Consider the following 12,575-nt stretch of genomic DNA (forward strand, 5'->3'; position numbering starts at 1 on the left):
TGAAATAAATAGGACACACATGTGTAAATACTTTGAATAGTTTCTCTGGTATGAGAAACTGAAAGTGTAAATAAGGACTTATGTGGAACAGGAAGAAAAGGGTCAAAGGGGAAAGGGAAGTAGGAGGGGTAGAGGAAAGGAAAGAAGGGAATGGAATTAATATGAGAAAATGAAAAAATGGAAGCAAAGTCTTTGTAAATAGGGAAGGTTGGAGGGTTTGAAGGGAGGGCAGGGGAATGGGGAAAAAATAAGGGCCAAGAGAGACTATGTACAGGTGCGAATTTCCAATGATGAATGTCATTATATTGTGTACCTAAAATGTACCAATAAAATTAATTTTGAAAATTAAAAAAAAAGACTACGTGGTATTAGAAAAGAATGGACATTGTAGATCATTCTAACATAATATTTCAAAAATGGACCCCACACACTCAACTGATACTCAAAAAAGGTACAAAGATAATTCAGTGGAAAAAATGATAGTATTGAAACAATTGGACACTTGTTTTTTAAAAAGGAAGAACAGAATCTCCAATAGCAAAAATGTGGAATCAACCTGTGTCTATTAATAGACAAAGAAAATTTTATATATACACACAATTGAATTCTATGCAGCCACAAAAATAAATGACAAAATCCTGCCATTTGCAACAACATGATAAACCTGGAAGACATAATGCTACATGAAATAGGCAAAAAAAAAAAAAATAAGATTGCATGATCTTGCTTGAATGTGAACACTAAAAAAGTAGAATTGGTAGGAGCAGAGAGTGGAGTGGTGGAGACCAGGTGCTGGGTGAGGAGGAGGCAGAATTAGGAGATGTTGCTCAAACAGTACAAAGTTTCAGACAGATGCAATGAATAAATTCAAGACATTTATTGTGCAGCATATTGCCATATAGTTAGTAATATGTACCTGCAAATTGCTAAGTCAGTAAATCTTAAATTTTTTCACCACTGGCCGGGAATTTAGCTCAGTGGTTCTGCTGCTTGCCTTGCAAGTGCAAGGACCCCAGTTCGATCCCCAGTACCAAAAAATAATTTTCTCACCACCAAACAATAAGTATGTGAGATGATGGATAGATTCACTAGCTTGATGTAATCATTTCACAATGTATACATACATCAAAAAACATATTTTATACCATGAATAGATACAATGGTTATTTTGCCAATTATACCTTAACAAAGCTGGGAGACACCTTGAAAGAAAACAGTCATTATTTGTAAAGTAGTGTGATGGTTCAGCTACTGAATCCAAGTTCAGATCCTGATTAAAAAAACAACAACAACAGAACTTTAATCCATACCTTGCCACACATACAATAATTAACTTAATGACCCATAGGCTTAAATGTTCAACATACAGTTATAATTTTTTTCAAAAGCATAAAAGAACAGTCTTTGCAGCCTTGAATTAGGCTTGTCAATCTTGGTACTCCTGCCACTTGGGATTGCATAATTCTGGTTGTGGGAGGCTGTTCTGTGTGCTGTAGAATGTTCACCTGCATCTCTGGCTAAAAATAAACCACCCAAGATGACAGTAGCGCCCCCTTCCTCAGTCAATCAAAAATATCCTGAGACACCCCAAAATGCTCCAGGGAATGGGGAAGGGTGTGTCTGCCATCTGAAAACCACTGGATTTGTCAAACATTTCTTTGATACATCAAAAGCATGGTGCATATAAAGAAAAATTGGATAAGTTTGACTTTGTCAAAACTAGCAATTTCTGCTCTGCAAAAGATAATGTAAAGAGAAAGAATGCAAAAAATACAAAGGAAGAAACAAATTTGCCGAACACATATTTGATTATAGTCTTATATATAGTATAAAGACTCTTAAAATGCAATAATAAAAACATAACCAATTTTTTTAAGATAGGCCAAAATTTGAACACAGATTTCACCAAAGAAGATATATAGAGGTCAAATAGCACATAAAGCTGAGCATAGTGTCACATGCCTATAATTCCAGCAGTTGGGAGGCTGAGGCAGGAGGATCCTTTGAATTCAAGGCCAGCCTGGGCTATATGAGTCCAAAGCTAGACCAGACTACGCAGCAAGGCCCTGCCTCAAAACAAAACAAAAAAAAAGAAAAGAAAGAAGCACTCAAAAGCATTAGTCACTAGAAAAATGCAAATTAAAAGTACAATAATACTTCATACCTACTAGAAAGGTTAAAGTTTTAAAATCTTACCATACTACCTAGAAATCTCATTCTTAAGTATTTCTCAAAGAGAAATGGAAATTTATGTCCATATTAAAACTTATTCATCAGTCACCCCAGGTTGGAAACAACCCCAAAGTGCAGCAGGTGGTATATGAATGAACAACTGTGGCATATGCATACAGCAAAAGACACTGAGCAATTAAAAAAAAACTCATAACATCATAGATGGACCTCAAATGTATTGTGCTAAGTGAAAAAAGCCAGACTCAAAGATTATGTTCTACATAATTCCATTTATGAAGTAATCATCAGCCTTTTTTCTAAACAGAAAAATATAAGGATGTCTCTGGCATATTTGATTTTTGAATTTTCTTTCTAAAAAAAGAAGCAATGCAACCTAATGAATGTAATGTCAAATGCTATGTGTTCAATGGTAGTGCATTTACCTGATCTGAAAAAGCATTTATTTCCCCAAGAGAGTAAGTCTGTCCTAATGCATGGAAAGAGAACTCCTACAGTGAGGCTTGGTTAGGAGACATCAGGGCTTTCAAATGTTCTTCAGCATTAAGTTTCAACTGTTTCTTTGAGGCAGTAAAGAATATGTGATGACTAAATGTCCACAGTGTGGAAATTTGAGAACTGGAGGGACGTTTGCAATAACCCCTTTAAAAAGATCCATTCTGTTTATCCTTGAGGAACTCCAGGGAGCAACACTACAAGTTCCTGTCACTGAGTGAAGGGGCAGATGGCTCTGCAATTGGCTGGCACTGTAACCATACAGTGGAAAAGCTTTGAACTGGTGATATGTAAACAACAACAACAACAGTCCCAGGCATTCTCAAGATAAGTGCATTTCACAATACTTGTGCTTGGTTTGTCTGATTTGTTGGTGCTATGATAGGTGCCAGTGTTACAAAGAAATACACTGACAACTGAAGGAGATGCAGCAAAGCAGAGCTGAGGAGCTGGGTCCTAGAGAAAAAGACCTTTTGTTTTTAAGAGTTGAGTAAAGTTAAAGAGAAACATTTGAGAGCTGGAGCAGAATTCTCTAAGAAAACCAAAGAGAAAGCTGAGCAGATGGCACATGCCTATAATCCCAGAATTGGGGAGGCTAAGGCAGGAGAGTCACTGGGAGTTTGAGACCAGCCTAGGCTACATAGTGGGTTCAAGACCAGCCTCAACCACACAGCAAGACCCTGTCTCAAAAAGAAAAATAGAGAAAAGAGCAGACTTGTTTTCCTGATTACTGTTAATTATTGAAGCATCAGAAATTAGATAAAAGTATGAAAATAATTAAAATTACCTAAAATACAACTATCCACAGTAAACACCTTATTGGGTCTCCTTCTAGTCAGCCCAGGCAAATGGATCCGGATTTAAAATTCTGGCTGAATTTGACCCAGCTATCCCCCTTCCAGAGTTAAAATCAGCATGTTGCAGGGATACATGCATATCCATGTTTATAGCAGCACAATTTATAATAGCTAGATCTTGGAAACAGCCTATATGCCCATCAACAGATGAATGGATAAAGAAAATGTGGTATTTATACACAATGGAGTACTACTCTGCCATAAAGGATACTTGAGACATTCATAGGTAAATTAATGCATCTTGAAACCATAATGGTTTTTGCAGAAGTTTTTTTCTTTCTTTTCTTTTTTTTTTCTGGTACCAGGAATTGAACTCAGGCCCTTGCACTTGTGAGGCAGGTGGTGGTACCACTGAGCTAAATCCCTGACCCATTGAGACTATAACGTTAAGAGAAATAAGTCAGACACACAAGCTTAAATATCACATGATTTCTCTTATATGAGAAACTCAAAATATAGATACAGTGATACCTCAGTTGCTGAACTCAGTTCATTCCACATTCATGCTCACACACCAAAAAGTCCAAGAACTAAACATATTTTCCCCATAAAAAAACAATGGAAAACCAAATAATTGGTTCTGAGGCCCCAAAATTATACTGATAAATTCATTTTTCCAGGACTTTAACAAATTTTGCAACGATTTCTTTCTTTAACTCTACTGTGGTTCTTGTAATTTTCCTCTTGGTTTTACTGCTGGTGTCACTTTCTTTGGAGCCACAGTTTTGGAGCCTATACAGGTCTTTTCAAGTCAGACTTTTTCAACTATCCAGCAAGGTTACAAACACCGAGCAGATTTTTTTTCAAAATTTGCTATTCAAGTAGTGTAAAGTTCGAGCTCGGAGTTATTCATTGTATTTATATAGTGAATGGTAGACAAATAGGAAGTAGGGAGAAGTTCAAATAATTCCCCAAATTACCTATTCTGTTGTTTCAAAAATATTTTAATATATTTGCTAATTTTTTCATTTATATCATTAGTTTCTTATTTCACTGAAAAGAAAGTTTGGTGTTACTATCTGTTTCATTTTTGTAAGAGAATCTTTTTTCTCTATGTCTGGCACTCTTGAATAAATACTTGGAAGTTAACAACATGGTATATTTTTTAAAATTTTTATTTTATTGGTACATTTTAGGTATACAATATAATGACATCATTGGAAATTTGCACCTTTACATAATCTCTCTGGGTTCTTATTTTCCCCCCTTCCCCAGCCCTCCCTTCAACCCCTCCATCCCTCCCTATTTACAGAGACTTTTGTTTCCGTTTTTTCATTTTCTCACATTAATTTCATTCCCTTCTTTCCTTTCTCCTACCCCTCCCACTTCCCCTTCCCCTTGGCCCCTTTTCTTCCTATTTCACATTATCTATTATACCTTTTAGTCCTTATTTACACTTTTAGTTTCTCACACTAGAGAAACTATTACACGTGTGTAATAGGTATTTATACATTTGTGTCCTGTTTATTTCATTTAAGAGTATTGCCTCAATGTGCACCCATTTAGCTATAAATGTCTCTAATTTCTCCTTTTTATGTCTGAGTAGTACTCCATTTTATTTTTTTTAAAAAACCCACATTTTCCTGATCCAGTCTCCAGTTGATGGGCAATTGGGCTGCTTCCAAGTTTTAGCTATTACAAACTGTGCTGCTATGAACATGGACACACATATATCACTGTGGTATGATTCTTTTAACAATATGGTGTATTAACTATTGTTATTCGTATTATTTTGTTATGAAATTTTGTTTCAATTTTTTCATAAAATAAAATTCTGGCTGAGGCTTCAAGACAATAGACACTACACTCCAAAGGGAAATTGGGGAATGAGATACAAGACTTGCAAAAGGAGGTGCTACAAAGCAGGGTGCACTCCAAGGGTTCCCCTACCTCCAGGGTGGCTGGAGAAAGAATGGAGAAGTGGGGGAAGGGGAGGTACCAGAAGAAGATTCCCCACACAGCCTGCAAGTTACCCTCTGGGGACACCTCATGCCTCTCTCTTCCCTCCAGAGCAGGGAGTCCCTTTGACCTCCCAGGAAATCTTTGCCTTTGGCTTTTCCTTGGAGGCATGGAATGCAAAGGCCTCAAGGGCCCAGCCTCTTGGAAACAGAGGCTAGAAAGGGAAGTGGTTTCTGAGTAGTCACTCACCTGCCCTTGGCAATGAAGCCTGTTCTCTTCTTCAGAAGGATAAAGAAGATGAAAATGTACAAGTAGAAACAAAGTAGTATTTTAAAACATGCTGTAGTACATTTAACCAAATTGGGACTGTGCCTGATATCCTGTTGTTTGAAGGCAATTACACACTTTTCATCATAGTAATGTTCTTTGAAGTCATATTCTGCTTAGGAACTACACAGTGCTCCGTCACTTAGAAGGAAGCCTTTGAGAAAGCTGGAGAAGCCCAGCGAAGGATCCATGTGGGAGCGCCCCACTTTTCCTGTGGCAAAACCTGCAGACTCCACTGGTAAAGGCCAATTTGAGACTGCAGGATGGACAAAACCCGTGTGCTAGGGAATTGAGGCTGGACCACAGAGGTTCGCCATACCACCACTGCTACCACATAGCACCACAGTTCCTAGTCATCAAGTGTTCTACCATGATGCAGATTCTTGCCCCTCCTCTTCCTCTAGTCTGATTCACTGGGACTCAGGTGGGACCTGGGAGTTCCAGCATTCATAAGGACTCCTTGTTGCCTCTGCTGTGGGTAGGGTACTGAGGTGTGCCATAAAAATGAGGTCTAAAGAACATAAGCAACTTGCCCAAAATCTTTGGCCATCTGCTAGTTTCCTCCCTGCATTCCAGGGTGCTAGAGGATGTTCTTCCCTGATCTCTCCCACCACTCTCCCTTCTCCCTGGCCTTCTCTGTCCCTACTGTCCCTACTGTCGTGTGCTGTCTTATGTCTTCTGAAGGGAATATGATCCAGCAATAACTATTTATTCTACGGGTGCCTGAGTTCCCAAACTACTCCTCCCAACTGCCATTCAAGAGTTTTCTCTTCAGCCAAGAATCCTGTCAGTCTCTCCGTTTCTACAGCACTGTGCATATTGCTGGGAAGTCGTTAGGAATGCAGAATCCTGGGCTCCACCCAGACCTAGCAATGCAGAGCTGCAGGTGATTCATGTGCAATTGAAATTAGAACACCTGCTGTCCCCAACAGTTCTCACTCAGACATTGTACTGATTGAAGCTATTCACCCTAAAAGAAGTGATTTGCAATCCTGGTTGCATTGAGAATCAACTTTTTGTGCAAAAACATGTTGATGCCTGGGTTTCATCTCCAGACTCTTTATTAGAGTAAGGCTTATTTATTTGTATTTTTTAAAATACAATAGTATGAGTGAATGTAAGTGGAGTAAGTGGCCAAAGCCATTGCTTTAGAGATTTAAATATTTTAGGAAGATATTTAGAAAAAATAAAGCTCCTTTAAGTAACCAGGTGTACACAGTCCTATAATAGTTTTTCGTAATATTCAGGATAAACATCAAAGCTCTCACCTTAGCACTCATAGCCTTTTTTGACCCTGAGTCCTACTGACCTCTCCTGCCACCCCTCACCCACACCCGAGGCCACCAGGGTAGAACTGGTGTCCCCTGTGCAGGCCCTGCTGTACCTTACCCAAACAGCAATGTTCATGTTCTCTTTCTTCAAAAACGCCCCCCCTCCCCCCCCATTTCTTTGCCTCACCAAGACTTGACTCAAGGCATGGTCCTTGAAAACCTTTTTCTGACCCCACTCTCCTTGGGGAAAAAAAGGATAACACCTAGTTTCAAAATTAAATTTTAAGATTGTGTTTCATGTTCTAGCTGTTGACACTGTCAGTTACATCTCAAACACCAGCCCCCAAGCAGACTTAGGTGATTGCCTCCTCTAGTCTATTCTGTCTAAACAATCAGTCAGGAAAGGATAAACATTAAAAGGTACTCATTTAGAGCTGGTCCTTGAATGTTGTTTGAACTTCAAATTTATTTAAACTTCAGCAAATACAAAGGCAGTGCCCTTGGATGTAGGAAACAGTCAATTTTCCTACAAAATTATTGTGTGTACCTTACCAAAAAAAGAAAGAGAGAAAAAAAGAAAAAAGAAAGATTTTCCTCACTGGAGAATGACTTTTGATATATTGTGTGATTCTTACTTATTTGAAATCTAATTTGAGACATAAATTGCTTTTTGGCACTTTTGATTGATTTTTACCAGCACCATGAAATGAACATTGTTTTCCGTTTATTTCTCTATGTCCTTCCTGGAATAGAACATGAGGAGAATTTTGGATTTACTTTTCATATTTTGTGACCTACTTTAGAATATGTGAACTTTGGACCAAATTAAAATGAAAAGTTTAAAGGCCACTGAGAAATGTTCAGACCTTCTCTTGCATGAATTATGTATTAACTTGTAAGAAAAGAACCTAAACACATCCAAAATATGTGTTCAATTCTTTTATTTTCCTTCTATCCTTTTGAAAGACAGGAGCAAGCCACTGCCAAGAATGTGCATTTCTTCTCTTGAATGTTCTGCTCTCTAAATCCTTCCTAGACTATCTGCTAAGAACTGGTTTGGAGATGAAAAACAGTATTCTGTTTAAGGGGGGAAATAGAGAGGTCTTAGCTCTAGAAAGTCAACCAACAATTGGCAGGTTGCTTCATTTGTTCATAACATAAGTATTTACTGAGGAGCCCCTATGACCTGCCAGGAGGGAGATCGGCCCTTTTATAAGTGACATGTCTCCAGTCTGCATCATTGCTATCATGATGCTCTCTACCTCCTCTTGTTGAATTTTGCCTTTTCTACTCCTCTAAACACTTTCTTCTCCAGGTGTCTTGGTTATTTTCTCGTTGCTGGGACAAAATACCTAACATCCACAAGCTAAAGGAGGAAAGCTTATTTAGCTCATAGTGTGTAGCAGTCTCAGTCCAGTCAGCTGGCTCCAAGGCAGAATGGCATGGCAGAGGACAAACAGTCCATGGCAGGGAAGGTAGAAAGCAGCAGCAGCAGCGGTAGAGACTCCCTTTTTATTCTTTCCAGGCTATACCACATCGAGGGTGAGCCTTCCCATTATCCACACCAGAATTATGCTAAACCAATCAGTGGACTAACCCAGTACCACGCACCCTTAATCCCAGTATCACACCCCTGTGATTCATCCACTTCCAAAAAGTCCCACCTATGAGTGCATGAGGCTGTGGGGGTCCATCTAGATATAAGCCATGACACCGGGCTTCTGAACCACCATGTTCCCCTGGCTGTCTGCCTCTCTCCCTGGACATGTCTTAGCTGGATCATTTGCTGGCTTCTCCTTTTCCTGACAGTGGTTGGACTTTTATTATTCTCTATCTCCAGGCCCCTCTTTACCTGGAGCTCTACATTTGTTCATATCAATACCTCGGTTCACAAACTTGATTCTTTCCACGATTCTGGTTGTAAACCAAATTGGACAAGAACTCAATCAAATTTAACAATTAGATTTGATGTTTACCTTATGGGGAAATTTGATTTGGTTCTCATCTAGTTTGATCTGCATCCAGAATTGTGGAGAGAATTGAGTTTGTGAACCGAGGTACCACTGTAACTTCCTGTTTGACATCTGTTATGGTTTTTATCTTGATGTCCCCTCAAAGCTTTATGCACTCAAAGGTGGGGCTTGGGGGAGGTATTAGATTATGAGGGCATGGTATTCATCAATGGATTGGTCCTAAATGTGATGTTGGGAGGTGAAGACTGGTGGGAGGGGTGGGTCACTGGTGGTGTAGCTTGGAAGTGTTACTCTCCCTCTCTCCTCCTTGGATCTCCTTTCTTCTGCTATCATGCTACCAGCTCTTTCTCCTTTGCAATGCCCCTCTGCCAGGCTGCCCTGCATTGGTCCCTTGGAGCCAGCCGACCATGGACTGAAACCTCTAGAAACTGAGCCAAATAAACCTTTCCTACTTAGAGCTGTGGGTGTTGGGTACTTTGTCTCAGCAAGGAGAAAGCAACTAAGACAATATCACCATTTGGATGCCCAAGAGCTGGCAGAGAGAGAGCAACCCTCTTCCCTAGGTCCCCACACCAAAGCTGTTCCTCCTTTCTCTGGGTCCCATTTACTCATTTGCTTTATTTGCTTGAGCCAAAATCTAAACACTAGAGGTTGTTTTTGGCTGTGTGTAACAGAGTCCAACTTAACCAGTCAGCTTTTCAAATAAGGGGGAGATCAGAGGCAGAGAACTGGGCTGACACTGACAGCAATGTCCCATCTTCTACCTTTCTTCTGCACGGTCCTCATGGCTGCAAGATGGTAGCCCCACTTCCAGCCTCACACCCACATTCTAATGGAAAGGAAGTGAAGGAACTAACAAGGTGGAGGGTGCAGAACCTATAGCAGAAATAGCAAAATCGTCCCAGAAATTCCTAGAGACTTTTGCTTATCTCACTGCCCAGAAGTGTGCTACCGGACCCACTCCAGCTGGGTGAAAACCTAGGAAATAGAGCTTTTGGGCTGGGTACATAACTGCTTTACACAACCCTAGGTTCTGCTGTGTGGGAGAGAGGGAGAATGGAAGTCAGATAGGCAAACAGCAGTGGCTGCTGCCACCCTGTGCGGTGCCTCCTTCCGCAGGACCTTTGGGTCTCTCCTCCAAAGCACCGTTGTAAGACCGAGGGCCTTACCAAGCGCTCTGAGGAGCTGACTAGTGAAGCACACCCGGGAATCCCAGCGGTGCCTTCAGAATGTAAGACCGAGGGCCTTACCAAACGCTCCGAGGAGCTGACTACAGCGAAGAACACCCGGGAAGGAACACACCGGACAAGTTGGAAAATAAAACAGACCTTTATTAGTCTGGCCAGACGGCACTCCCAAAGCAAAATAGCTTAGAGAGGCAGCTGGCTCAGAGTCCGAGGCTGTTTTTATAGGGGGTTGAGGGGGAAGTTAACATATAGAATTAAAGAAAAGGGGACAAAGGTTAGTGGTTGACTGTCACGTATTGATGGTCAGCAGACATTTGCAGCTTGTTCTAAAAACAAGGAGTTGAGTAGTTTACTTTGGGACTTTAGGTCTGTTACAGATTTTTTATCTAGTGTCCCAAAACTAATAAGCATCTTTATCCGTTAACTCACATTTAATCACAATGGGGCTGGAGAAAAGGAACAAAGGTTATGCAGTCCCACACTGTCATCCAAGGGCTCCTCCTCACCCCCTTTGCTGAAACCCTGGCTTGAGACACCACTGTGTCTTCCACAGACCACAGCAGCATCTTCCTAACTCACCTCTGTCCTCCACGATTGCCCTCTACATTTCTTTCTTCACCCAGTACCCAGAGGAATCCTTTCAAAGTAGAAATATAAGCATATCACTCCCTTAAAATTCTCCTAGGAATTGGTCATAGCCCAAGTTCCCCAGAAGTAGACCCTGAGACAGCATTTGCAAGCAAGTTGTTTATTTCAGAGGTGCAGGAACAAATGTTGGGGTGCTGTAATGATCCAAGAAGAGAATGGAGCGTCCTCACTGTGCACTGAAGCTTTCCCCAGGAGGAAGCACTAGGAAATGCAAGAACAGTCCTGTCTCAGAATGATCCAGCCCATGGGATAGGGAGGGTATTTACACACCAACCCCCGAGGATTGCTGGCTTCAGCTCTTTCAGACAGAGGCCCCAGCCCTGAATCTATCCATAAAATACCTTCCCTCCTCTTTCTGCTTACAGACCCTCACAGCTTCTTCCATTTGAAGCAGAATCACAAGAGTGATCTAGTTTATTTTTTTTAACAGGGTAAGAAGTTCAGAAACAATTTAAGGATGAGAATAACTTTAAAATTCACCAAATTCCAGTATCATTTGAAAATAGCTAAATTTTTATGATCTCTCTTTGTGAAATAAATGCATACAGTATCTTTAATAATATAGCTAAATTCACAGAACATATAAGATTTGGAATGTTTATGTAAATCAATATATTAAGGTGCACATAATTTAATAATACCAGCAATAGCAATTACTTATATGTATATTAAATCTATAAATGATATTAATGTGTCTATAGATCTGAAGAGTATGAGCAGCAAGTCAATAACTTTGTATATATTTTTGCCTTTCACTTAGCTAACTACTTATCTTTACTTTCCTTTCTTCTTCAATTGTTCTACAAAGTAATCATTACAAGCAACCGTCAGAGCTGCCACCATGACCACGAATTCATTAAAATCCACTTCGTTGTCCTTATTGGCATCCAGGTCCTGCATTATCTTATCAACCAACTGGGGATCCTTTTGGCACTAAAAAGAAAAAGAAAATTTCTAACTCCCAAGCTTTGAGGTTTAGGATGACAACTGAAATTTTATTTTCCTTTAATTTCCATTTTTAGCAGCTGAGGGCAATTCCCAAGAGCCTAGCTGCAGAAAGGTTTGAGCCAGGCACATACTCTCAAAGAGTCCAGTCTTTGTCTCAGGCCTGTATAATGTTGGCTCAGACTTAAAGACCAAAAAGAGCAAACAGCAGCTCATCAAAATGAGCTACTGATGCTAGAAATGCGTTTATAGGATATCACAGCCCCGGGACATGAGACAGAAGCTTTGATGTCAGAAGAAACCCTGGGGGAGCTCTACCATTTACCAACAACAGCATTTTGAGGAATCACTTGATATTTTCAAATTTCCTTATTTGTAAAATGGGAAAAATAATATTTACCCACTTCAACACAATTTTGAAAGTGCTTAGCACCAGGGTTGCTAGATCTAGCCAACAAAAATCAGAACACCCAGTGAAATTTGAATTTCAGATAAAGAATATATAACTTTTTAATACAAGTAGGCCCCAAATATTGTGTGGGACATAGAACACCCTACTTAGTGCAATGTCCGACATACATGAAAAAGGCAACCAATAAAGGGCAGATAAGGGTGACTACAAGCTATGGGTGGGAAGAAAAGCAGGGAGCATGCAGGAGGCCATGAGGTCATGAGGGGGCACCCACTCCTAAGACTAGAGGTGAAGACAAGTGTTACTTAAAAAACTTTGTTTCCCCCAGGAATTCCCCAATGCCTTGTCATTAGCTGACAGCCATTAAAGTC

The 12,575-nt window shown here is 40.1% G+C and overlaps 1 protein-coding gene across 1 annotated transcript in view; it reads right to left on the reverse strand.

Annotated features, from left to right (window-relative positions):
• Nucleotides 1-10,250: 10,250 nt before the first annotated feature.
• S100z (S100 calcium binding protein Z) overlaps nt 10,251-12,575 on the reverse strand; it is a 17,199-nt gene continuing 14,874 nt past the window's right edge. Inside the window, exon 2 of the mRNA XM_087201168.1 lies at nt 10,251-11,780. Within this exon, the coding sequence (XP_087057294.1) occupies nt 11,622-11,780 (159 nt within the window). The 3' untranslated portion in view covers nt 10,251-11,621. The remainder of the gene's footprint in view (nt 11,781-12,575) is intronic.

The sequence above is a fragment of the Heterocephalus glaber genome, unplaced genomic scaffold (assembly GCF_053883595.1).
Source record: "Heterocephalus glaber isolate CG9 unplaced genomic scaffold, H.glaber_assembly_v1.0 deba00001757, whole genome shotgun sequence".
NCBI lineage: Eukaryota > Metazoa > Chordata > Mammalia > Rodentia > Bathyergidae > Heterocephalus > Heterocephalus glaber.